Genomic DNA, 27,255 nt, shown 5'->3' on the forward strand with positions numbered 1-27,255 from the left:
ATAGCTATTTAAGTGGTCAATAAAACAGTCAGAAGTTGTCTGCTGTCCATCTTGGATGTTTCTTCAGTGAGTTGGGCACTGCATATGTAAAGCGTGTTGTGAAGGAAGGCAGAGGCATGCTGTGAATGAATGGAGAAAGGGGGCTGCATTCCTGGGCCAGGGCTTAGTCGACTCAGTCGAGTGGGAGTGCGCAACAGGCTGTGAGAGTGTGTATGTGGTGAGAGTGTGTGTGAATATAAGGGAGTGCAGAGCAACAACCAACCTCACAGCTAATTAGTTCAACCCTTGACAAAAGGTGGGCCAGCCACTGAAGAGAACTCCTGGGGGCTGGCGTAATAGGGCTCCACAGACTGCTCTGGAGACTAGAGAGCAGAAGGCTAATAGGGGACCTCCTCATGTTCACCCTTTCTGGAGCTTAACTGATGTTTTTAACTTCTCCAGAGCATGTGAGAGCTGGAGACGGAGAAGGAGGATTGCTGTAGGACGTGTGGGACTAGTAGTTGGAAATCATGTCTGGACCAGATTCTGATGATGACAGAACCTTCAAAGACTGTAAGTAAGACCTAGCAGAAATATTAATAAAGTGTGAATGTTCTGATCTTTTACCTTGTGCTTTATGTTCTTCACGGTCATGAAGAAGCAATGCAGCATCCCATAGATGAGAACTGTGTAAGGGGAACTTGTCCTGTTGGGTCAAAAATGTAGTATTTCTTGTTGTGGGTTTGAGTCTTGCTCTAATGACAATTTAGAGTAAATTGCCTTTGATTGTCAGTAGATATATATTTAGACTGATGTACCATTGAAAAGTTTGAGGCCAGCAAGATTTTTTTTTTTTTTTTTTTTTTTTTTTTGAAAGAAAATAATACTTTTATTCAACATGGACACATTAAATTGATCAAAAATGCCAGTAATAACATTTCTATTTTAAATAAATGCTGTTCTTTTTAACTTTCTATTCATCAAACAATCCTGGAAAAAATGTATGACAATTATGTCACAAATTTATTAAACCCTGATATTAATAAGAAATGTTTCTTGAGCAAAAAATCTGCATTAGAATGATTTTTGAAGGACACTGAAGACTGGAGTAATGATGCTGAAAATTCAGCTCTGCCATCATAGGAATAAGTTTTATTTATATTAAAATAGAAAACAACTGTAATATTTTTTAATATAATATTTTTAGTGTGTTTTGGTCAAATAAATGCCTGTTTGAATGATAGGTATGTATAGTGATATAAACAGTGCACAGCATGAATGAGTACACCCCCTCTGAACAAATACAAAAAATGTATTTTTATAATGATCACTAATACAATTCATGGAAAATGGCAAAATTGAAATGTATTAAACATACTTAATAAAGACTGAGAAATTATGTCATTAATATTTGTAAAATAAGTTATAAATTAGCCAATTTTTTTAAATGAAGGATTGCAAAAATGAGTATACCCTAGATTTAATTCAACAAATGTATAATTTTCTACTACTTAGTATGTCCTCCATAATTTTAAGTACTGCTCTGAACCTTCTTGGCACAGAGTGTACAAGTTCATGACAAATTGTCACATCTGTCCTGTTTAATGCTGCCTTTATCGTAAATATGAGTTTCCTAGGTAAAAATTGCACATGAATGCCCTCCCACTTCAAAACTTGAATGTGATGAGCTCATAATCACAACTTCAGAAGTGGGAATTATCAAATTTTCAATAGCACGTGAAGGCTGCATAATTCTTGGATGATAACCTCCTTAAATGCCCTGGCGCCATATTCACAAAACATTTTATCTTACCACTAAGTGTTCTCCTAAATAGCAGTAAAAGTTCTTAGTTAAAGGTGCCCTAGAATTAAATATTGAATTTATATTGGCAGAGTTGAATAACAAGAGTTCAGTACATGGAAAAGACATACACTGAGTTTCAAACTCCATTGTTTGCTCCTTATATAAATCTCATTTGTTTAAAAGACCTCCGAAGAACAGGCGAATCTCAACATAACACCGACTGTTACGTAACATTCGGGATGTACGCCCCCAATATTTGCATATGCCAGCCCATGATCAAGCCATTAGACAAGAGCAGAACGTCTGGATCTGTGCACAGCTGAATCATCAGACTAGGTAAGCAAGCGAGAACAATAGCGAAAAATGGCAGATGGAGCAATAATAACTGACATGATTCATGATAGCATGACATTTTTAGTGATATTTGTGAACTGTCTTTCTAAATGTTCGTTAGCATGTTGCTAATGTACTGTTAAATGTGGTTAAAGTTACCATCGGTTATTACTGTATTCACGGAGACAAGAGAGCCGTCGCTATTTTCATTTTTAAACACTTGCAGTCTGTATAATTCATAAACACAACTTCATTCTTTATAAATCTCTCCAACAGTGTGTAATGTTAGATTTAGCCAAACAGCATAGCCTCAAACTCATTCAGAATCAAATGTAATCCAAATAAATACTATACTTACATGATCCGATGTATGCATGCAGCATGCATGACGAACATCTTGTAAAGATCCATTTTGAGGGTTATATTAGCTGTGTAAACTGTGTTTATGCTGTTGAAGGCAAGCGCGAGCTCCGGGGGAGGGGGAGCACGAGAATTAAAGGGGCCACAACCTATATATCGGTGCATAGTTAATGATGCCCCAAAATAGGCAGTTAAAAAAATGAATAAAAAAAATCTATGGGGTATTTTGAGCTGAAACTTCACAGACACATTCAGGGGACACCTTAGACTTATATTACATCTTTTAAAAAGAAGTTCTAGGGCACCTTTAAGAGTTTTCTCTTAAAACCTATTTACAAAGCTGCTGAGACAAACTTTTATTAAGGAATAAAGAGAAGTCTTAAGCTAAGTGTATGGGTGGTGATGACCTTGTTGCTATGGATGATGTCAACACGCTTACTAACTATGCACACAGTGATTGGCTGATGGGAGGAGTCTCTGTCAGCGATTTAATCATAGAAATATTGTAGAATGAGGTATAATGTTGCCATATTCAAATAAAGGTTTTAAAATAAAAATGTTGCCATATTCAAATAAAGGTTTTAAATTGTAGGCTAAGTGTTACTAATTGAATTAGTATATGTTCAGCTGTCAGCCTCTAACATGTCTGCGTCTCGAGAGAATGCAGAATTCAAGCGACAAATGATGTTTTATAAACAAAGTTTGGGAGGTTCAAACAGCTCGAGAAGAGGTATATACACAGACGAGAGCTGACTCACCTAGTTACCGCAACAGTTTTCTGCATCCCTCCACCACCCCGTTCCTCACTCTCGGCTGGGGATAAGAGGGAGAACTCTGGGTTTGGGCTAAATTTCAAGCTCGGAGCCCTCGATCCGCTTAGACAGCACACCAACTTGTGAACTTGTGAACTTGTGAAAACAACTGCCACAGGTAATCGGACATTAAATATTTATTTATTAATGATTTATTTTTGGTGTTTCATCATAGATTCAAATCTATAAATCAAAATATGTATTGTGTTTATAAAGAAATGGTTCAGCACCCAAGGCTCTGTTGCTATTGCCTCAATGATGTTCAGTGTCTTTGGGTGGATTGCTGAGGCGGATTGGCAGCAACAGCCATTTGGATTGTTTGTGATTTGGTCTTATTGACTTAGGAGTCCTCTTGACTACTCCTAATGTTTCACAGATTTAAGAGCTAGTTTTGGCGCAAAAATGCTTTGTGAAATACTCTTAGAGCAAAAATTTAGGAGTCTTAAAATTAGGACTGACATGCCCATTATTATTAAGATGTTCTCCTAAATCGGCAAGTTCATCACTAAATGAAAGTTTAAAATGAAGGCCTGGTTATTTCAGGGGCCTTGTCACAAGTCCATTGTTTTTTAATCTCTGCTAAACATTGTTTAGCAACTAGTCAGGGGAGGACACAGTGTAATAAATTCAGATTGTAAGGGTCTTTGGTGAAATACACTAACATCTATCATTTTATTAAACCAAAGTTCAAGACACAGCTTTTGTTTCTGTTCCACTTCATCTGAAGGCAGTTCATATACCAAGAGACTGGAATAAAACACTCACGTGTGTTGAACCATTACAAACATAGACTGGGCGGTGCTCGAAGCAGCGGACCCTTTCAAACAAACAAAAAGCTGGAAAATTTCATGCTGTAAAAACAAGTCTGTGTTCCCACATACATGCTCTTTTTACAAAAATATACCTTTGGTTCCCCTTCTCAATATTATTGCTGACCCTTTTAGAGGGGGTGTGTTTTATATGCCAGGCTTGAGCTGATTAAAGCAAGACTGAACAAACATTGCACTTACTGTGGGTGTAAAACACTGAAATCACAGCACAACTCCCTGATGTGTGACGCTTGTCCATGGACACCTGTTTGTTTTGCTAGGAAAATGATTCCATGTGCTGATGCTGGACAGCCGTCTGATGTTACAGTGGATGTTGGTATGAATGGAAAGATAGACATGGAGGTAAACAATTGTGTTTTAACAGCGATGTGTTAAAATTGAGCATAATTATTTAGGTACTGGAATGACTAAGTAAGTAAAATTACAATGAACTAACATAAAATGATTAATAATATTTATCTTTGGTTTCTTCCACTGCTCTATGATTGTACAGCATAAAAGTGATTTAAAAACATTCTGCAAAGTTGTGATTTGTAACCTAATAATCAAAATTTATAGGGAAACATTGTTGAAGAGCATGGCGCTAGCAGTGCCAAGGCTGTGAGTTTGATTTCTAAGGGGTTCGATTGCATTAACTGATGAAATACCTTGAACGCAATGTGGGATGCTTTGGATAAAAGTGTCTGCCAAATGCTTAAATGTATATATATATATTATGTTGGGAAATACATGGTGTCACTTCTCACTAAAATAGATAGTTCACCTCAACATGAAAATTCTGTCATTTATTCATCCTCATGTCGTTTCAAACCTGTATGACTTTCTTTCCTTTGTGGAACAGAATGTCTGTGTATTTTTGTCTATCAAAAAAATCAGCGTGGTGTTGTTTCATTTGCCTGTTGCAATGATTATACAACTAATGTGCCGGGTGACTTAGATCTGTGTATCAGAGCCATAGATCAGTATAAAATTGTAACTTTCATCTCAAGAGTTTGGCAGAGACACTGTCTGAACTGGGTTTGTTTGATTAACAGGCACAATTTCAATAAACACAGCAGTCAAAAACCTCTTATGTAACCACTTAGACTCTTAGACATGTAAACAACTGAGCCTCTGCAAATTATCAGTGATCTGTGATGTAAACGATTGAATACTAACAGAAAAGATTTTAATGAAATACATAATATACTGAATTCATCACAAATCATCTTAAAGGAATTGTTCACTCAAAAATGAATATGTATTATTTACTCTCCCTCATATCATTCCAAACCTATATGAGCTTCTTTCTTCTGCAGAAAAGAAAAGATAAGAAGGAAGAAAAAAACATGACATTTTTCATTATATTTTCTTTTGTGTTCTGCAGAAGAAAGAAAATAATTCAAGTTTGGAACGACATGAAGGTGATTAAATAATGACAGTTTTATGTGTTTGTGTGTGTCTCCAACAAGGATGGTAATACCAGAAATCTTTGATCTTGTGAGGACATTTTTTGGTCCCCATGAGGAAAAGAGCCTATAAATCATACTAAATTATTATTATTATTATTATTATTATTATTATTATTATTATTATTATTATTAAAGTGTAAAAAAATGCTGAAAGTTTTCTGTGAAGGTTGTTTTTAGGGGTAGCGTTAGGGGATAGAATATATATTTATTGTACAGTATAAAAATCATTATGTCTTTGGAAAGCCCCCATAAAGCACAAAACCCCAACATGTGTGTGAGACTACATTATGAGGACCAAATAGTCCCCTAAATATAAAAATACCAGTTATTTTTCACCTTGTGGGGACAATTTTTTGGACCCCATGAGGAAAACCGCTTAAAAATCATACAAAATGGTGTACAAATGCATAAAGTTCTCTTATGGTTAGGGGATAGAATATAAAGCTAGTAAAGAACAAATCTTTGAAATCTTTGACCTTGTGGGGACATTTTTTGGTCCCCATGAGGAAAACAGCCTATATAAACCATCCTAAATTATGTTTTTATTTTTTATTTTTTGAAAATGTAAAAAATGCATAAAGTTTTCTGTGAGGGTTGTGTTTAGAGGGAGGGTTAGGGGATAGAATATATTTGTACAGTATAAAAATCGTTATGTCTTTGGAAAGTCTCCATAAAACAATGAAATCCAATGTGTGTGTGCCTGGTATTCCCTACATTGTAAGGATAAAATATTTTCCTATAATTAAATATTACCATTACAGAAAGTTTTAATAGGGTTATGGGATTGAATATACAGTTTGTATGGTAAAAATCATTAAATTCCCTATATAACAGAAACCCAATGTGTGTGCTTGCGTGCGTGCGTTTTTGTGACATATCAGGACACACATGTGTGACATGGGTATGACATAGGTATTACAAAAAGAGGTGACTTATGAGGACATTACCCCATGTCCCCACTTTTCAAAAGGCTTATAAATCATACAGAATGAGTTTTTGTGAGAAAGTAAAAGTGTGCACAGTTTCCTGTGATGGGTAGGTTTAGGGGTAGGGGTAGTGTAGGGGGACAGAAAATACAGTTTGTACAGTATAAAAACCATTACACCTATGGAATGTCCCCACAATTCACAAAAACTAACGTGTGTGTGTGTATGAACTAACCCTTTGAGAGAAACTCAACAGTGTCTCTTTCAATAAAAACAATAGGTAACTTGGGAAATATTTAAGTAAGAGAAATTATACTTCCGTACTAGTGGTGCAAATTGAGCACATCAAAATGCATTTAATGTGATAACATTTCTAAAGTTTCTCCTTCTTTTCCTTTTTAGTGAATGTTGTGGGAATGCTTCACAAGTTTTGGGAGCAGAAACAAGTGAAAGGTGTGATGATGGAGACAGAGAATCTGGTAGTCTATGAGTCCATTCCCTCACCCAGCCCTCCCTACATATGCTACGTCACCTTACCAGGTGGCAGCTGCTTTGGAAATTTTAAGGTTAGTGAGCTAAATGCCATTTTGAATGTCCACTACATTTTTATTTGGCATGTTCTGTAAAGGATAAATTAATACAGGCACTCTTATGTGATTTTTAAAAATTATTGAGCAAAAGATTTGTTTAAAATTAACTTTAATCCCTTCATTTTGGTACAATTCAAGCTTTATTCCATTACTAAATCAGGTCTAGAGTCTTTCTGAACAGCGTGTCATCAGTACTATTCAGTCCAGCCATAAAAGAAGAGGCTTTTGTGTGAAAATGAGGAGGGCCAACAGGTGGTTCTTATTAGCTAAATTACTCCTGCCAGCAGCAAATCAGTATGTGGCATTTTACTTAAGCTCAAATGGAATGTTCTATGAAATTAATCTTGAAAATAAATGAGTTTATTTGTTCATTTGACATTGTGAAGCGCATGACATGACCATTTAAAAGGATCTAACCCTCTGATGTTGTTACCATGGTTTCTATTTGAAATGACTGTTATTTGTGGAAAGTTCAGGACTAGCTGCTGCCCTTTGGAGAGACTAAAGTGCACCAGGGAATGACTACTTCAGTGGTACTTCTGTCTAAATGACCATCATTGATCAGGGATTGAGCACTTGGGAAATACTCTCACAACTTATAGGCTACTGATTATTTAATTCACAAAGTAGCTCAGTTCCAGCAGGAGTTTTCTTTTAGATCAAAGACCTGGGTTGCATTTCCCAAAAAGCATTGTAAGCCTAAGTAGATCACAGAGATCATTGGTTCCAAGGGTTTCTACGATCTCTTACAATGCTTTTGGGCAATAACCCAGAACTTTTTTTCTCTTATATCCTCAAAACACTACTCTCATCTATTTCTGCTCACTCTTTCTCTTTTATTCTCAGAACTCCTAACATATAATCATCTTCATTCCAGCACTGCTTGTAAATGTAATAGCCTTATTATTACTTTGCACAGTAAAAGTTTTCAGCAATATTACAAATTCAGAAACTAATCTCAGCACTGCTAGCCTAAAATCTGTCTCTAATCGTGTTTGTGGTTCACAGACATCATCTAAAACAATCTTGTGATGTGGCATTCTGTGACTCTGTGTTTAAGACACGCTTTTGAGGATGGTAATTTAACGTAAAGGATTAGTTCATCCTAAAATGAAAATTCTGTCATTTACTCATTCTCATGGTCTAGCCTTGTATGACTTGCTTACTTGCATGCAACACAAAAGGAGATATTCTGAAGGCTGTGCTGGCTGCTCTTTTTCATGCAGTGATAATGAATGTGACTGCCCTTATGAATAAGAACTACACTTTAGCTTACCTTTAAAAAGAATACTTATTAAGTAAATAAATACAGAATAAAATACTATAAAAGAATATTGTTACACATTGCTGGTCAGCAAGCACGACGAAGGAGATTCACTCGAACAGTCTTCATTTACAATCCAAATATGATTAGAACACAGGAATACATAAGAGAAAACACTAACCAAACATTACCTTTAACGAGAACCGACAAAACTAAACTGAGACACGGGGGTATATATCAGTGACGTACAGTGGTGTTCTGAAATGAGGAGGCAAATTCCTCACAAGTTTTTTTTATGTTTTATGACTTGTATAATGTAAAATGTAAATTCATGTCCCAGTTACACTTAAAAGATTTAGTTCACCCCAAAATGAAAAATCTGTCATTATTTAGGCTACTCACCTCAAGTAGTTCCAAACCTGTATGAATTTCTTTGTTCTGCTGAACATAAAGGAAGATATTTTGAAGAATAACCAAACAGTTGTTAGGCACCTTTGACTTTTCCTACTATGGAAGTCATTGGGCCCCATAATTGTTTGATTCATACAAGTTTGGAACAACACGAGGGTGAGTAAATGATGACAACATTTTCATTTTTTGGTGAACTATCACTTTAATGTTGTCACATTTTCCTGGTTAAAGATGCAATATGTAATATTTTTTTAAGTAAAATATCCAAAAACCACTAGGCCAGGAGTTGCCTGTCAATTGCGTCATACCTGCGTTAACCCTCGGTCTGCCTCGGTTTCCGGTATTATTTTGTAGAAACCATGGAACCACCAAAGACGCTTTAATATATTACACGTTTTAATAGACAAGGGAACAATTGTTTTGATATAATTATAGACAGGGATGGGCAGTATTTATGATACATGTATTTCAAATACGTATTTCAAATACAAAATAGTATTTTGTAATTTGTATTTGATAGGGTTGACGAAAATGGTGTTGTATTTTGTATCAAAATACTTAAGAGTTTTGTATTTTTGTATTTTTAAAATACTGTAATATACTTTGTAAAAAAGTCTAAATGATGACATCATAAAATTGTAGCATCTGATTGGTGCATACTCAGTAGTTTGCCCAGACTTGTTGAGATCAGAACAGAAAATGTATCCATATAGAAGAACCTGGTCAAGGTTAGAAACATGCAGGCTGTCAGCTCCATCAATTTTTCCATCAATTTTTATCATAAATTGCTATAATTTTTAACAGTTCATGTTAAGTTTTGGTGTTCGTTTTGGTAGCCTAGGCTAAATAGTTTACCAATTTACACAATGTTCTTGAAAACTATTATACCGAGCAACAGCCCCCTGTATTTTTGATTAACAATCAAATGATTAATTAGTTAGAAACTAGTTGCTATGAATACAGGTGCCATCAGTTGTCTTATTATAAATGACTTGTTGTCATTGAGTCAGTGTTGCTGATTCAAAGTAGGCCCTTCGTTACCAAACACCAAGTAACTAAATTAGGATACAATTATGAGTCAGTCGCAAACATTAAACTGTTGGTTACTTTAAAACTAACCTTCATCTTCAGATCACAGGGATATGTGAATATTTGATTTGTTAAAGCCACAATATGTAAATTTTTGCTGCTAGAAGTCTCTTATTCAAAACAAAGGCGTAGCTTGATGACACCTTGATTTCGTGGAGTTAATGGGAGGTGTTGTCTTTACGTCTACAACCAGTGGAAAAGAATCGGGATGGGACTCAGGCAGAAATCATGTTCATGGATAGATTATAACAAAACTCCTACTACTCTGGGTAAGAGGCTGTCATAAATCTGAATTTTGGGAGGACTCAATATCTAACAATAAACATAAATTAGACCGTTCGAAACCAAGCAATTAAGCGTCATGAATAGTTTATATACCATATGAAAGTATAGCACCAAAAACCAACAACTGAACAAACAAACAAATTAATTCAGATAAGGAGTTATATTGGGAGACTGATGACTGCAAGACAATTTGTTAAAGATTGTCCGTTGATGAAATTGTTCCTTGTAGTTTGAGGTAAAGCAAAAAAATCCGTGCATGTAGAAAAATCCCAGAAGAAAAATAATCTCCCAAAAATCCATCAAGAAAATCACATAGAAAGAAGTTGATCTTAATCCTTGTGTGCAAAATCCCACAGGATCCACAAGCGATGCCAACAAAGTTCAGGATAGAACAGAAATCCACTTGATCTCTGCTTCCAATGAATTACACCATAATTTCACATACAATGTTCAAGGAGTCCTTCTATAAACACAGATGAACTAACATTAGAAAAATGGCATGATCGCAAACACAAACGCAATAGCTATGAAAACATAAAATAACATCAGAAAACACATTGCTGGAAATACCCTGCACAGATAGAACAAAATAATATCTTACTTCGATTGAGCAGGAAACCAAAAGTTTCTCAATCAGGACATCTTGACTTGAGACGATGCAGCAGGTAAGCCATGCTCCAAGTCTTCTTCTACTACGTACCTTGATTTATACCTCATACTTGAGTATACTAGCGCCCCCTTTTGGTATGTAGTAGCAAACCATAACAGACTTGTGTCTGTTATAAGATTATTAAATTATAATTAATAATTATTATAGATTATAGACGTTACTGTAGTATGAAGCAGAGCAGGACCGAATGCTGTGAGAGCATTAACGAGTCCGCTGGAACGATTGCTAATGAGAGATGAGCGCGACACTAGGGATGGGCATATCGATATGAAGTATCGATATATCGATACTGACGTTGAGTATCGAAAGTATAAAATGTGAAATATCGATATTAAGATGTGTTTTTTTTTTTACCAGTGATTTTGTTGATAAATTAACAATAAATTTAATGCATACAATTGGACAAATAACCTATGTTAGTGAATAATTGTGTTTTTCCTGCTCATCTGAACACACGCAATTGTTGCAAGTCAGAACCAATCAATCACAGAAAGCGTTCGCTCACTGCCGACACTACATTCAAACGGCTGCATGCATTTAATATTGTTAGAAACCATTGATGCTTTTGGGAAACGCAACCCAGAACGATGCTTAACAGAAGACAGAACAACATGATATATTTGAGTTATTTCACAACAAACAACATGAAATAGTAGCCTACATAGTTTTTGCAATTACATTTTTTTAAATTGAACATTAAATGTTCGTACTGATGTTCTGTTCTGTAACTACACTTTCAGAATACAAAGTTTGCATTTTATGGCAACAGCCTGTCACTGGCAGTCCCATATGAAACTGAACCATTACTACAGTGACCATAGTTCAGCTAGGTATTTGTAGATTTCGATGGTTACCACTACAAGTAAACATTTTAACCATGTGTAAACAAAATATAATCCAATAAATTGCAATTAAGGCATATTGAATGTTAAAATACCTTTCAAATATAATATTAAGTGGTTACCATTACCCATTTTACTCATAGTAATTCAATAATTTTGGGACTTAAATTATTAATAACTTAATAACTTAAATTCAGATTAGAGGTATCGTATCGATATCGGCGATTTTGGCCTTGAAAGTATCGGTATTGTATCGAAAACAAAATAAGTGGTATCGCCCATCCCTACGCGACACACGTCTCGACAGCAGCGGAACTTTTATTATGCCACAGTCGCTGCTTCCGCTCCTTCCGGTCATTCGTATTTGGGGTAAAGCAGCGCTGTTTTATCATGTTAGACATATTTGTGTGTTTAAAGTTGTAATAGTGCTACTCTGTGCGTTCGCTCGGAGGCTACTATGAGACATTTAATGCACACTGCAGTAAACTAGATTGATATTAGGCATGCAAAACATGTTACTCGTGGTAAATTAAGAAAGATTCAAACAAAAAAGACTTACAGTGTTGAGCTATATAACAATGATTAGTTTTCTGTCAATGAATGTTTCCAAACAGGGTGCCTTTCAACCCTGATTATTGTTATATAGCTCAACACGTTTAGTCTTATTGTTTAAATCTAATTTTCTTGATTTTTTGTGAGTACTATGCTTTACCATGCCTCAGAGAAAAACACTATTTTGTGAAGTAGCTAACATAGCATAATCAGATGCAGCTTTATTAACAGTAATACAGCATTTTCTCCATCATACAATACATTTTAAAATGAATTGCATGCCATTTATCAACCCAAGCCATCCAGCATTTAATATGTTATTCTAAAATCGATCTATCTTACTGCAGTGTGTAACAGTGTCTCACAGCAGCCGCCGAGCAAACGCACAGAGTAATGTTATAACATCATTTTCAACACTCAAATGTATCTAATATGATAAACAGAGCTGCGTTACCTCATACTCATGACCGGAAAAGCGGAAAAGGCGCCGACGACTGTAGCATAATAAAAGTTCCACTGCTTGTGAGCCGTGTGTTGTGCAATCGCTCCAGCGACCTCGTTCAGCTCCCACAACACTTGGTCCTGCTCTGCTTCATATTACAATAATATTAATAATTGCATCCATGAACATGATTTCTTCCCAAGTCCTATCCCTATTCTTTTGCACCGGCCGTTGAGGTGAAGACCACATGTTCCAAGATTCTGCGCTCAAACTTGGCGTCATCAAGCTACGCCTTTTTGTATAGGCCTCTAGCTACCTCTAGTGGACAGAAATCCTACATACTGCATTATTGTGAACTATTTTCAGATCATCATTCTTCAAGCTCAGTAAACACTGGTCACAGACACAAAGATGTAGCTGACCTTTCACCAAGCAGATTTCACACTAAAAATGACACAAAAGCAGCATAAAAGTATCATAAAAGTGTCCCACACAACTTTTTTTGTATTTTAAGTCTTATGAATTCAATTCACATATTATAAAGACATACAGTAGTCTTTGGTGAGAAATAGACAGAAATTTATGCCATTATTCACTGATAACCTTCCCCTTCTCCAGTTCATCATTGTGACTGTATCACTTTTTTGGGGTGTACTATTCCTTTGAAGTCCAATTAGAGTGTTTATGTTATCAAGAATAAAATAAATCCCAAAGAAGGCCCAATCAGTGAAAATGATCATATTTCAGCATTTCATGATGATGATGATGATAAATTGAAAGCCTCTCTCTCACTGACAGTACTGCTACAGTAAAGCAGAGGCCAGACGTGATGCAGCTCGTATCGCTCTGATGAACTCCACATTTAACGAGTTGCCCTGTCGCCGCATCACTCCTGAGTTCATATCACACAGCGTGAAAGAGGCCGTCAGCACCACCAGCGTGAGTCTCACTACTAAGCTGCTTATCAACAAATCATCAAGTTTGCCGTCACACTGTTGAGATTTACAAGATGTTTTGGACTTTTTGTCAAGTGAATACATTATTAGCAGTAGCAACAAATTTCATTGCTACATTCTTCTTAGTTGTAGATTACTCTTTGTGTAGACATACAGCTCTAAAGCTTTCCAGTCTATAGAAACTGTATAGTTTGGAAAAATGGAAGGCCACCCACTGTAGCTATAGATCCATGTCCTTACACTGGCTCTATTCCTTATAATGAAGAGCCAAGAAGCAATTCCAATGATAAATTGGCTTTTTACCAAAAAAAAAAAAAAAAAAAAAAATTCTACAAAGAAAAGTTATGCCACCCTCCCTCACCCCAAACCTGTATGTAGCTGCCAAGATTTTCACATTCTGTGGGGGTATGTGTGTGTGGGGGTGTGCATGTGTGGTCTTCCTTCACTCTCATGTCATTTATCCTCTACAGTCTTGGCCTTTTCTCCTCCAACAATAAAGACAAGTTGCTCCGACTGAATTACAAAGCAAAGGGGTGTCTAATGAAACCCAGACCTCCTTCTGTATTTGTGTCTGCTCAGGCTGAGTGATGACACGTCTGTAAGTCATTGTGTCCCACTGTTCACAGGGTAACATTTCAGATGCATCTGACCCCGGTACCAGTATAGGAGCATACTGCCTTATGCTGGAGCTGAACACTGGGAGAACCATGCTGGAATTTCAGGTTAGAAAGAAAAAAAAAATAAAACAGCCTTTATATAACCGTTCTGAAAAGACCAGCTGGTCCAGACTGGTTTATGCTGGTTAAGTGCTGCTGATCTAACTGGTACTTTTAGCGAAGCTGGTTGATAAATAAAATCTGCTGGTTTAGATAGTATTTGTTTGTCCAAAAATCTCTTATCATTTACTTTCCTTCATGTCATTTTAAATCTGTATGACTTTCTGTCAGGTTCTATTTTCTGTGGAGCAGAAAAGAATGTATTTTGAATGATGTTCCAGATGTGGTTTTCCATGCAATGATAATGAATAGGGACTGGAGCTTTTAAGGTTCAAATAGGATGCAAATGCACCATAAGAGAAGTCCATATTACTACTGTGACTATATTCCAGAGGTGTCAAGAGTACCTGAAAATCATACTTGATTAATACCTTGCAGCAAAAATGACTCCATTACAAGTTACAAGTTATGATTTCAGTAAAAGTCTTAGAGTATCTGATTTTAACAGTACTTAAGTATTTTACTCATACTGAATGTAGGCTCAGAGATGCAGTCCTCAACACCTAAGAGACATGCCAGTGAAAATAAGAAACAGTTGATTTGTAAGATGAGAAATCATGTTTATTTTCTAAAATCAAAATAAAACTGAACTCCTCAAAATTGCAATAAATCAAGGTCGACACAACAGCTTCTTAAACGTCTACAAACTCTCAAGTCTCAGTTAAGCTCAAGTGCACAAAAAAAAATAAAAATAAAATAAAATAAATTTCCTTCAGCAAGGTCTTATCAATAATGTTAAGTAAAATTAAATAGTCAAAGTCTACTTTTGGTTTCTGCCTCATCACCAGCTGCAGTCATGACCTCATCTCTTAAAGGTGCCCAAGAATGCTTTTTCACAAGATGTAATGTAAGTCTAAGGTGTCCCCTGAATGTGTCTGTGAAGTTTCAGCTCAAAATACCCCATAGATTTTTTTAAATTAATTTTCCTATTTTGGGGCATCATTAACTATGCACTGATTTTTTCAGCGCGCCGCCCCTTTAATTCGCGTGCTCCCTGCCACACGAGCTCTCGATTATATTACAGCACATTTACAAAGTTCACATAGCTAATATAACCCTCAAATGGATCTTTACAAGATGTTTGTCATGCATGCTGTATGCATGCTTCGAATTATGTGAGTAAAGTATTTATTTTGATGTTTATATTTGATTCTCTATGAGTTTGAGGCTGTGCTCCGTGGCTAACGGCTAATGCTACACTGTTGGAGAGATTTATAAAGAATGAAGTTTAAAAATGTTTTAAAAATGAAAATAGCGATGGCTCTTGTCTCCGTGAATTCAGTAAGAAACGATGGTAACTTTAACCTCATTTAACAGTACATTAGCAACATGCTAACAAAACATTTAGATAGACAATTTACAAATATCACTAAAAATATCATGCTATCATGGATCATGTCAGTTATTATTGCTCCATCTGCCATTTTTGCTGTTGTTCTTGATTACCTAGTCTGTTGATTCACCTGTGCACATCCAGACGTTACTGGCTGCCCTTGTCTAATGCCTTTCATAATGTTGGGAACATGGGCTGGCATATGCAAATATTGTGGCGTACACCCTGACTGTTACGTAACAGTCGGTGTTATGTTGAGATCCGCGTGTTTTCCAGAAGTCTTTTAAACAAATGAGATTTACATAAGAAAGAGAAAGCAATGGAGTTTGAAACTCAATGTATGTCTTTTCCATGTACTGAACTCTTGTTATTCAACTATGCCGAGGTAAATTCAAATTTTGAATCTAGGGCACCTTTAAATCAGAAATCACCTTTAAATCTGCGATTCAGCATCTACCTGCTGATGCACTCACATTCATGTAAATTAGCCTTGCTGATAAGTTTTGGTGAGTAAAGGCAAAATGCACAAGATATAGTACCTCCAATGACTTTAGATGGCAATATCGCTTCTTTATTACATAAACAAACTGCTGCAGAAAACGTTAGGTGCCATGCAAAATGTTATGTTTTATAAATGCAAAATGCGTTACTCATCACAAATGTATTGGAGTAAAAAGTACATTTACTTATTCAAAAATGTAGTCATGTAGAGAGTAAAATTTGCTAATATCTTTGATACTGTCACAGACACGTCAGGTTCCACCTCACTGCCTTACCCACGCACTCAGTCACCTGAGTATTAATCACCGCCACCTGCACGTCATCAACTCAGCAATCACCAGCACCATATAACCACCACACTCACACACAGTCTTTGTCCGGTCTCGTTTGCACTACAGACTTTGTATGCTTACCTCAAGGACTCCAAAACGCCATACTTACCTGCTCCAGTCGTCTCCTTCAGCTCCTTCGTCTCCTGTTCTCCTCGTGTGCCTACCTGCTTGTGTGTGTGAGTGTCTCCGCCATCATCCCTCTACTCATCTCTCCATCTGCATCTGTAAGACATCAAAGGACAGTATCACATTCTCTCCTCCATTCAAGAACTGCTCCATATCCACTATATCACTATCTGCTCTGCTGTTTCACCAATAAACTTACCTGCATTGCTTTTACTCCTGCCTCCGTGTCTCTGTTGTAACAGAAGACCGGACCATAACAACAGTTGAACAGTATGAGCACCAACGACCCGTTTCAAGAGCTCGTGGACGCACTGCGCCGAGCACTCACACCACAACCACACTCACCGCCTTCCACCAACGCTGCAGCTTCCGCACCCTCCATCACCGCTTCTTCGCCAGCATTCACTTCTACCCCACCGACACGGCTAAAATTGCGTTCATCATTTCACAACTGCAAGGTAAGGCCCTACAATGGGCAGACTCGCTATGGACTCAGAAAGGCTCCGTTGTCAAGTCATATCCGGCGTTCGTCTCTCACTTCCGTGAGGTCTTCGGGAAACCTCTGACAGATTCATCAACTGGTGAGAAACTCTATAATCTGAAACAAGGAAATCTCTCTGTTAACGAATATGCCTTGCAGTTCAGAACGCTAGCCGCCACCAGCGGATGGAATGAACAAGCCCTCATCACCACTTTCCGTCAGGGATTGGAGCCTAATGTGCGGCTGCATCACGCTGCATACGAGGACTCCATAGGACTCGAACGCTTCATCCAACTCGCCATCCGCGTGGGTTCTCGTATGCAGTCGTGTCTCCTCGAGCACCAGGGCCAGTCACCTTCCACCATCCTCCTCCGTCGGTCCGAACCCGTCAGCTCTCCAGAACCAGCCAACAAACCCATGCAAGTAGATCACTCCCGTCTCACAACTAATGAAAGACAAAGAAGACTGACCCTGAACTTATGTCTATACTGTGGATTACCGTGGCATGTCATCTCTACATGCCCAACCCGTCCTCCTCGGCCCGTGGTGAGTGCAATAATTCCTTCCATTCAGAAAATGAAACCACTCACTACCATGATAATCCTTACTGCTGCAAATACCTCTGTTCCAGTGGTGGCGCTCCTCGACTCAGGGTCAGCAGGAAACTTCATCTCCGGCGCCCTCTGTCGACAACTCAAGCTCAAGATCTCCCCGTCTCCGGTTAACTATCAAATCCACTCCATCACGGGCAAACCCCTGAGCCGTAAGACCGTCCGTCATTGTGCAGGACCACTTCAACTCCGTGTGGGCATGCTTCATACAGAAAACATCCATCTGCTGGTTCTGGAGGAGTCCACCGCTGACGTGGTTCTAGGGCGCCCCTGGCTGGAACAACACAGTCCCACCATCTCCTGGTGCACGGGCGAAGTCCTGAAGTGGGGCAACCACTGCTTCCCTGACTGCTTCCCAGTACTTCCGGTTCCGAAATCTCCACTCTCCAAGACTCTCTCTATCAATGCCACGTCCATCGAAAGTCCTGTAGAGAAGCGTTCCGTGGATGTTCCCCCTGACTACGCCCAATTCAGTGACGTTTTCTGTCCGCAACGCGCCTCCAAGCTTCCTCCACACCGGCCATGGGACTGTGCCATCGATCTGCTACCGGGTGAGCCAGTGCCCAGGGGACGCATTTACCCCCTGTCAATACCGGAGGAGAAGGCCATGGAGGAATACATCAAAGAGGCCCTCAGTCAAGGTTACATCCGCCCGTCTACTTCCCCTGCTGCTTCAAGCTTCTTTTTTGTGACTAAGAAGGACGGAGGCTTGCGGCCCTGCATTGACTACCGTGCCCTCAATAAAATTACTGTCAAGTTCCGCTACCCACTTCCCCTTGTCCCAGCGGCCCTGGAACATCTCCGCGGTGCCACTGTGTTCACCAAGTTGGACCTCCGCAGCGCGTATAACCTCATCCGGATACGTGAGGGGGACGAGTGGAAGACCGCCTTCGTCACACCCACCGGACACTACGAATATCTCGTGATGCCGTTTGGCCTGGTCAACGCCCCCTCCGTATTCCAGGATTTCATACACAAGGTGCTCCGGGAGTTTCTCCACAAGTTCGTTCTGGTGTATATTGACGACATCCTCATCTACTCCCGGAGCTTGGCCGAACATCGCCACAACGTTGCGGAGGTCCTCCAACGCTTACGGCAATTCCATCTCTTCCTCAAAGCTGAAAAGTGCTCCTTTCACCAGCCTTCCGTCCAGTTCCTGGGGTACGTGATTGACCACAGTGGCATCCGGATGGACGAGGGGAAAGTCTCCACTATACAGACCTGGCCCACTCCATCAACAATTAAAGAACTCCAACGTTTTCTAGGATTCTCCAACTTCTACCGCCGATTCATCAAAAACTACAGTACCATCGTCAGTCCACTTACCAACTTGCTCCGTCACCAGCCCAAGTCTCTGTCCTGGTCCCAACAAGCCACCAACGCCTTCAAAACACCCTCAAGAGAGCCTTCACCACCGCTCCCCTCCTCGTCCACCCTAACCCTGACCTACCTTTCGTCGTGGAGGTGGACGCCTCCACCACCGGAGTGGGAGCGGTCCTCTCACAGCAGCAGGGGATACCAAGTAGACTCCATCCATGCGCCTTCTTCTCCCGCAAGCTCAACCCGGCGGAGGTCAACTACGACATCGGTGACCGTGAACTCCTGGCCGTCAAGCTTGCCCTAGAGGAGTGGAGGCATTGGCTGGAGGGGGCTACCCATCCTTTCCAAGTTCTCACCAACCATAAAAACCTTGAGTATCTAAAGGCTGCCAAAAGACTCAACCCTCGCCAAGCTCGCTGGGCTATGTTTTTCTCAAGGTTCAACTTCTCCATTTCATATCGCCCCGGTTCTAAGAATACCAAAGCTGATGCTCTCTCTCGCCTCCATGCCCCAGAGGAAAAGCCCGAAACCCCAGAGACGATCCTACTGGAGTCAATCTTCATGAACCCTATCCAATGGTCCGAGGAAACCGTTCCCTCCTCCAATGCCTCCACACGCACTCCGCCGGGTTGTCCCCAAGGCTTGCAATACGTCACACGGGCACGACGCACTCCACTTCTGCACAATACCCACTCTTCACTTGGCACTGGCCACCCGGGGGTCAATGAGACCCTCTCGTTGCTCAAACAACGCTTCTGGTGGCCCAACATGGCCAACGATGTCAGAAGGTATGTGCAGGGCTGCAGGGAGTGCGCCATCTCCAAGAGCCCACGCCATCTTCCCACCGGCAAGCTCCATCCTCTGCCCGTTCCTGAGAGACCCTGGTCACACCTGGGAGTGGACTTCGTCACCGATCTCCCTGAGTCTGATGGTCACACTTGCATCCTGGTGGTGGTAGACCGCTTCTCAAAATCCTGCCGTCTGATCCCCCTGGAGGGTCTACCTACCGCCATGACCACCGCAGAACTGTTGTTCAACCATGTTTTTCGTCATTACGGAATACCCGAAGACATCGTCTCCGACAGAGGACCCCAGTTTATCTCCCACGTCTGGAAGGCGTTCTTCTCCCTCCTGGGTGTGACCGTCAGCCTGTCATCTGGATACCATCCTCAGTCGAACGGGCAGACGGAACGGAAGATCCAGGAGATAGGCCGCTTCCTGCGTACCTTCTGTCACGGCCACCAGAACTCCTGGAACCAGTACCTGGGTTGGGCCGAGTACGCACAAAACTCCCTCCGTCAAGCCACAACTGGATTAACACCGTTTCAGTGCGTACTCGGTTACCAACCCCCACTGTTCCCCTGGGATGGGGAACCCTCCAACGTTCCCGCAGTCGACTACTGGTTCCGGGAGAGCGAGAGGGTTTGGGACTCGGCTCACCACCAACTGCAGAGAGCCCTGCGCAGACGCAAGATGACAGCCGACCTTCGGCGCTCCGACGCTCCAGTCTACCAACCGGGGCAGAAGGTCTGGCTGTCCACCAGAGACATCAGGATGCATCTGCCCTGCAAGAAGCTGAGTCCCCGCTTCATTGGCCCGTTCACCATCGTCCGGCAGATCAACCCCGTCACCTACCGTCTCCAACTCCCAGCACAGTATAGTAGAATTCATCCTACATTCCACGTATCACTGCTCAAACCTCACCACCCTTCTGTTCTTCCCTCCACAGAACCTGACGTGGCAGCCGCCGAGCCCCCCCTTCCACTCATCCTGGATGATGGCACTGCTTACGTGGTACATGAGATTCTGGATTCCCGGCGCCGTGGTGGTCAACTAGAGTATCTGGTCGACTGGGAAGGCTATGGCCCCGAGGAACGCTCATGGGTTCCCAAGAATGATATCCTTGATCCTATTCTGTTACAGACCTTCCACACCAACCATCCGGACAGACCTGCCCCACGCCCTAGAGGTCGACCACCACGACGTCGGGGTCCGCGGCCCTCAGGAGCAGGCCGTGGGAGGGGGGGTACTGTCACAGACACGTCAGGTTCCACCTCACTGCCTTACCCACGCACTCAATCACCTGAGTATTAATCACCGCCACCTGCACGTCATCAACTCAGCAATCACCAGCACCATATAACCACCACACTCACACACAGTCTTTGTCCGGTCTCGTTTGCACTACAGACTTTGTATGCTTACCTCAAGGACTCCAAAACACCATACTTACCTGCTCCAGTCGTCTCCTTCAGCTCCGTCTCATAACTTCAGAATATAGAATTGGAATACAGTGCACAAGTCATATGCAGTGCACAAGTCATCACTACTTTAATGATACATTTATGGTGCTGTTGTGTCCTCTTTGAAGCTTGAAAGCTTCAGCTACTTTGTGATGACTATAACTCCATATTTACGCTGATGTTTCACATACAAATATTTCATAGCTGCAGGTAAATGCTATAAATAATGTTTATGCGATCAAAACATTACTCATGCTGCTCATCTGTCAAACGTGTAAAACCGGACAAATAGCAGCTTTCTTCATTTCATGAAAGACTAGGATTTTTTCTTACAATCACTGAGCAAAATCTACTTTTGGATGCTTACCAGATGTAAGATCATGTGTGTTGAAAAAAGAAAAGAAAAAACAAACAGATAATTTTCACACTGTGCGCACAATGGGGCTCTGTTTAACACACCGTCTACACTAATCCTCAGTATGACATCAGTGAAGAAAAAAAAATGCTAAAGCAATACGCATCTGCACTGTAATGTGTTAAATATGATCAACACGCTTCAAAAATAAAATCATGTGATGATGTCTCGATGAATTTGATTATTTACATCAACACAAACTGTAGGCCTCTTTGTTCTGGTGAACATACCTAAATGCTTTGTCCTAATGCTTTGAAATTTTGCCTCAAATATCTTTGAGAGGTTAAAGGAATAATTCACCCAAAAATGAAATTATCCTTAATCACCCTCAAGCCATCCTAGGTGTATATGACTTTCTTCTTTCAGCCAAACACAATCAGAGCTATATTAAATAATATCCTGGCTCTTCCCAGCTTTGTAAAAAGAGTTTTTGAAATTCCAAAAAGCACATCCATCCATCATAAAAGTAATCCATATGACTCCAGTAGGGTAATAAATGCCTTCTGAAGCGAAGCGATGGGTTTTTGTAAGAAAAATATCTATATTTAAAACTTTATAAACTATAATCACTGGCTTCCCGCAAAAGTATCTTTGTCTATATCAACAAAAACTGTAGGCATTTTAGTTATAGAATTAGTTGTATTATGAACTCTTTTGTTTGTATTTTATTTATTTATTTATTTTTGTAGGAAATAATGACTGTTTTTCAACTATTGCACTGGAATGGCACTCTGAAGGCTTTTCGGGATATGAGATGTAGCCGTCAGGTAAGAATAAATAGCTTTTTGAAATCCTTTCTAAAGTAAATGTGAGTAATGCTATGCATAGTTCACCACCATGATGCTAGATAGCATGTAATCATTGAAAAAATGTTGAGTCAGTGTTGATGCATCAACTTTAATTGTATTGAATTTATTGTTTTAAAATGATGTTGCTTCAGTATCACTCTTGCACCCTCAGTTAATGTTGAAGCAATGTTGAGATTTCAACAACAAATCAATGGCAATATTATTGATTCAACATTACAAAGTGATATTTTTTCAGCATCACTTTTGCACCCTCAGTTACTGACTTCAACAAAAAATCAATGATAATATCATTGATTCAACATTATGAGGTGACGTTGGTTCAATATCACGTTTGCACCTGCACAGAAAATCAATGGTAATGCTATTGAATCAACATAACACTATGATTGATTCTACATCACTGATGTTGAAGCAATATTGAAATTTACAAAAATAATCAATGGTAAAATTGCTGAATCAACATTACACCTTGATGTTGATTTTACATTTACTGCAATTGAATCAACACAAATTAACAAAAATAATCTTTGGTAATATTGTTTGATCATTATTACAATGTGATGTTGATTCTAAATCACTTTTGTTGAAACGTTGAAAATACAACTGAAATGTAATGACAACATAAAACAGTTGCCATCTGATTTATCAAGTTAATGTTGAAACAACATTAATATTTCAAATACACTTCAATGGCGCTTCAACAATTCCATTTCAAAGTTTGAGGAAAACCTTTTAAAATTTAAATGAAACCTTTCCAAGCAGTGGAGTCAATTTATTTTATTTAACAGTTTAACACAATGACAAAAATATATAGAAGATCATTCTTTAAAAAAGGGGGAGAAATAGGACAAAAGCATTACAACCTTTAAAAATGAAATTAGCTTCAGAAGTCTGATGTCATTATGGTGGCCCAACGGTTCAGGTTTTAAAAATCTGGCTTGCATCAGACCACTGCCTCTTTTCCTTTGGGTTCTCTGAAATCTGAAAAAGAAAGCATTACTTAAAAACAAGTCAATTCAGTTGTCATAAGAATGTTAATATACTAAACACAATATGATTCACTTAAAAAAAATTGATCAACACAAAATATTCTAATTATGATTATAGAATTTTTTTTTTTAATCTATTAATGCTTCAGTATCAAAAGAAAGCACTATGGTAAGCACATCTGAATCAGCTAATCAAGGTCATTATGATCAATGAAAACTTCCAGGAAGGTGTAGGAACTAAACATGTATAAACACCTCTGAGCTATGGCCATTACTATAAACCAGGGGTGTCCAATCCTGCTCCTGGAGAGTCACCATCCTGCAGAGTTCAGCAACAACCCCAATTATTAAACACAGATGAACCCGCTAATCAAGATCTACTTGGCCAACTAGAAACTTCCTGTCAGGTGTGTTGAGGCAAGTTGGAGCTAAACTTTGCATGACATTGGTCCTCAAGGACCGAGTTTGGACACCACTGCTATAAACTATACATCTTAGTTCATTTTCCATAAAACTACATACCATAAAGTAACAAGTTTATCTTGAAGAATGAAAGAGCTTTGTTTTTTTCAATGGAAATTTCTTTAAAGGGATAATTCACCCTGAATGAAAATTCTGTCATGTTGGTATCCCGACAGTTGACGGTAGCCATTGATTTCCATAGGAAAAAAATACTATGGAAGTCAATGGCTACCGTCAACTGTCTGGATACCAACATTCTTTAAAATATATTCTTTTGATATTAAAATAATCCTTAATCTCTTTAAATATCACAAAATAGCCATGTCACTTTCTCAGTAAACACAAGGTGTTTTTTGTGATTGTGTTTCAGCAGAAACTGAATGGAAATCAGTTACATTATTCAAATTTAATAGTGATTCAGGAATATGAATGATTACCTGATTAAGCAGTAGCCTAATCAGGGAGAAGGAGTGAAGGCACAGGCTAGCATCAGGTCCCAGGTCAGGTGATTATGCTGTCGACAACAACTCAATGTCAACATTATCAGGAGGGTACTTCTCATTTTGTTAAACTGAGTTTTGCCTTTTGACCCCAGTAAAAAGCCTGTTCCCAAGTCCCTACTGTCAATAGATCCAATGCTGTCAATTGTACACAAAACCTTCTCATGCTTGTTTAATTGTCTTTTACAGGACGTTATCCACTACTACTCACAGCAGCATCTGGACGAGCGTACGCGCAGCCACATGGCGCTGGACTGGTTACAGAAGGAGCAGCAATCCCCCGGCCTGCTCTCTCAAGAGCTGCAGCTGGCCGTGAAGGAGCTGGGGGAGGCCCGGAGAACCGGCAGGGAACTCCGCTTCTACAAGGAGAAAAAAGAAATCCTGAGCTTAGCTCTCAGTCACGCTAATGCTGAGGATCTGGAGGGCTACCACAGTGAGGAGATGTCCTGGAGAGAAGAAACTGAATTTGAGTACTACGCTCAAGAGGGAGTCTGTCTGGAGGAGAGTATGACTGACCCTTCAGAGCACGGTCAGTTTCACTCTCAGGGGAGTGATGGAGAATCAGTGGAGTGAGCTGTGAGAGATGAAATGTATATACTGTACATTTGTACTTTTTTACAATTTTTTAAAAATAGCAAGTGCTTCATGTGATATCAATATAATTTTTTTTTATGCTTCTTCATTAACATAAGATGTTTTAGTCCATATTCTTTATTTCCATTACATTTTAACACAAAAAGGCCAGTATTAAAGATGTTCTGTACATGTAATAAACTAACAAACATGCTGGTGTTAGTTTTACAGATGTATAGAGACTAAAACGATCTGCTATAAAAGGTGTTGTGGCACGAGGACATTTGCATTGTCGTTATTTTATTATTCTGCTAGTCTGCCAGTAGAGGACGCTGTTTCTGTACTTTTGTAATGAAGTGTCGTGTTCCTTAATTGAACAGGACAAAGCGCTAACAGCACTGTCATTATTCATTACCCGCCCTTGACTGGAACTGTGATTAGCTCATTTTTTGTTCCAAACAAATACACACACCTAATCAGCTTCTATTGAACATTTGTTAATTAAAATTAGTCCTTTGTAGAAGCAATTGTGAATAAATGTTTGAACAGATCTATTTGCAATGTTTTGAGTAAACTGGTACATGGAATCTGGACTAATGTCCATAAAATGGCTTCCTGTGAAGACTACAATGCATAACATTATTGTCAGTTTCTTGTGCAGCTTTTGATGGTGATTTTTACATGGTTTTGATCATATTACAGGCCTATAATATAATGTAAACAACAAATGGACAGGGGAAAACATCACTAATCGGAGCAATGAACACTAATCTCAACAAGGATCATTGTAGTAAAAAAATCCACCATATTTGCTTGAGATAATGTACACTAAAAAACAGGTACACTAAATTTTACATAAAAATTGAAAGTTGCAACATGTAGTTATTAGTTCATTACAATTTGGTTTTGACTACTTTAAATTTAATGACTGAAAAATAGTTTAAATCAAGTACGAATGACAGAAATGACAAATTAAGTGAATGGATACAAAGATGTGCACAAAAACTAGGCCATAATACTTCTTGTTTTGCTCAACTTTATTACCGGTATTTTTTTTAACATCACAGTGGTTGCTAGGAGACTATTGAACCTAAACCAAAAAATCTTGAGCTACAGCGATGATGGGTATGTGTCCTCATAAAGTGCTCTTGGTGGGAATTGATAATGTTATATAAGATGCTAATTTGCCCCTTTCTAATTTTCTTCTTCTTGAACTGGGCTTTAAGTTTGTTATTTTCTCTCCTTTGCAGCTTAACAAGCAATAAGATCCCATAGTGACAAAGAGCCTCACTGGAGGAGAGGTGTTTTTGCTTGTGTTTTTTTTTTTTTTTTTTAAATCATCTGCTCATCTGCAGATCCTACACAGTCTTATTCTGCAAAGGCCTAATTATTATTCACCCTGAATCACTTTTCATTGCATGATTTTACATAAATTATCTAATTACACAACAAGAGAGCTTCTCTGTAATGCACTGCTTTCACACATTCACTCATGCCAATTTGCAGTTTTTTTTCTTTTATCGCTCTTTGAGGTGTGATATATCTAGTCGACCTACAGATGGGAAAAAGAGTGGGATAATGACGTCTCTGGCTGTTTTACTCTTGGGAGGCAGAGCAATTTTCCAGATTCAGTGATTGTCAGGCACCTGAAGGGCTCAAGCCATCGGTAGAGCCGCCTTTCTTTAATTTACTGAGCAAAAAAAAAAAATAATGTTCGCTTTCAAATTGAAAAGCGTGACTTTCTCCTTTCTTTTCCTTCTCAGGACAATGAGATGTAAATTACACCATTCCGGGCTTTGGGCTGAGAGGAAATGACAATGAGATCGAGAGCATTAGTGTTATTCCATACAATGTTTGAAGCTGACCAAAGGGAACGAAAATCATATTTCCTGTTTCAATATTGAATTAATAACCAGACAGATGGAGGAGCACACAAATTAAATCCATTTTGATGGCATATTGTGATAAAGATTTTAAATGGCACTGGTTTCTTTGGCCCTGATTTATTAACATTATGAGAATCTTATGGAAAATTGAATTAAAAGACATTTACATTTTTAACCTTTTCATTGTTCAATGTTATTAAAATCACATTTTAGTTCATTTTTGGCTTGAATGGGGGAAATGCTTCTTTTCTTTTTGCCCTGTTCTTCAAGTGGAACAAGAAGCTACAGTGATGATTGAAAGC

General features: G+C 39.1%; 1 protein-coding gene and 1 long non-coding RNA gene across 4 annotated transcripts; one reads left to right on the top strand and one right to left on the bottom strand.

Annotated features, from left to right (window-relative positions):
* lix1 (limb and CNS expressed 1) lies at positions 1 to 25,617 on the top strand. 3 transcript variants are annotated; one of them, XM_048189388.1, is made up of 7 exons: positions 4 to 552; positions 4,379 to 4,460; positions 6,898 to 7,061; positions 13,439 to 13,579; positions 14,223 to 14,318; positions 22,424 to 22,501; positions 24,684 to 25,617. In XM_048189388.1, the coding sequence occupies exons 3-7, from the start codon at positions 6,912 to 6,914 to the stop codon at positions 25,065 to 25,067; spliced, it is 849 nt and encodes a 282-aa protein (XP_048045345.1). In that variant the 5' UTR covers positions 4 to 552; positions 4,379 to 4,460; positions 6,898 to 6,911; the 3' UTR covers positions 25,068 to 25,617. The 3 variants fall into 3 exon arrangements, with proteins under 3 accessions (XP_048045346.1, XP_048045345.1, XP_048045344.1); XM_048189387.1 differs by lacking the exon at positions 4,379 to 4,460 and having other exon boundaries at positions 6 to 552; XM_048189389.1 differs by lacking the exons at positions 4,379 to 4,460; positions 13,439 to 13,579 and having other exon boundaries at positions 1 to 552.
* LOC125267600 lies at positions 10,202 to 10,960 on the bottom strand. Its single transcript, XR_007184694.1, has 2 exons — positions 10,736 to 10,960; positions 10,202 to 10,597 (listed from the first exon to the last, which is right to left on the bottom strand). It is a non-coding gene; the product is annotated as an uncharacterized LOC125267600 (long non-coding RNA).
* Positions 25,618 to 27,255: the final 1,638 nt, after the last annotated feature.

The sequence above is a fragment of the Megalobrama amblycephala genome, linkage group LG4 (genome assembly GCF_018812025.1).
Source record: "Megalobrama amblycephala isolate DHTTF-2021 linkage group LG4, ASM1881202v1, whole genome shotgun sequence".
Classification (NCBI taxonomy): Eukaryota; Metazoa; Chordata; class Actinopteri; order Cypriniformes; family Xenocyprididae; genus Megalobrama; species Megalobrama amblycephala.

Bases quoted from the DNA above. Each gene is read 5' to 3' on its own strand.
- lix1 (XM_048189387.1), top strand. From the start codon at position 510: ATGTCTGGACCAGATTCTGATGATGACAGAACCTTCAAAGACT. The intron at 7,062-13,438 runs GTTAGTGAGCTA...TCTCACTGACAG, and splicing joins GCTGCTTTGGAAATTTTAAG to TACTGCTACAGTAAAGCAGA. The intron at 13,580-14,222 runs GTGAGTCTCACT...CACTGTTCACAG, and splicing joins AGGCCGTCAGCACCACCAGC to GGTAACATTTCAGATGCATC.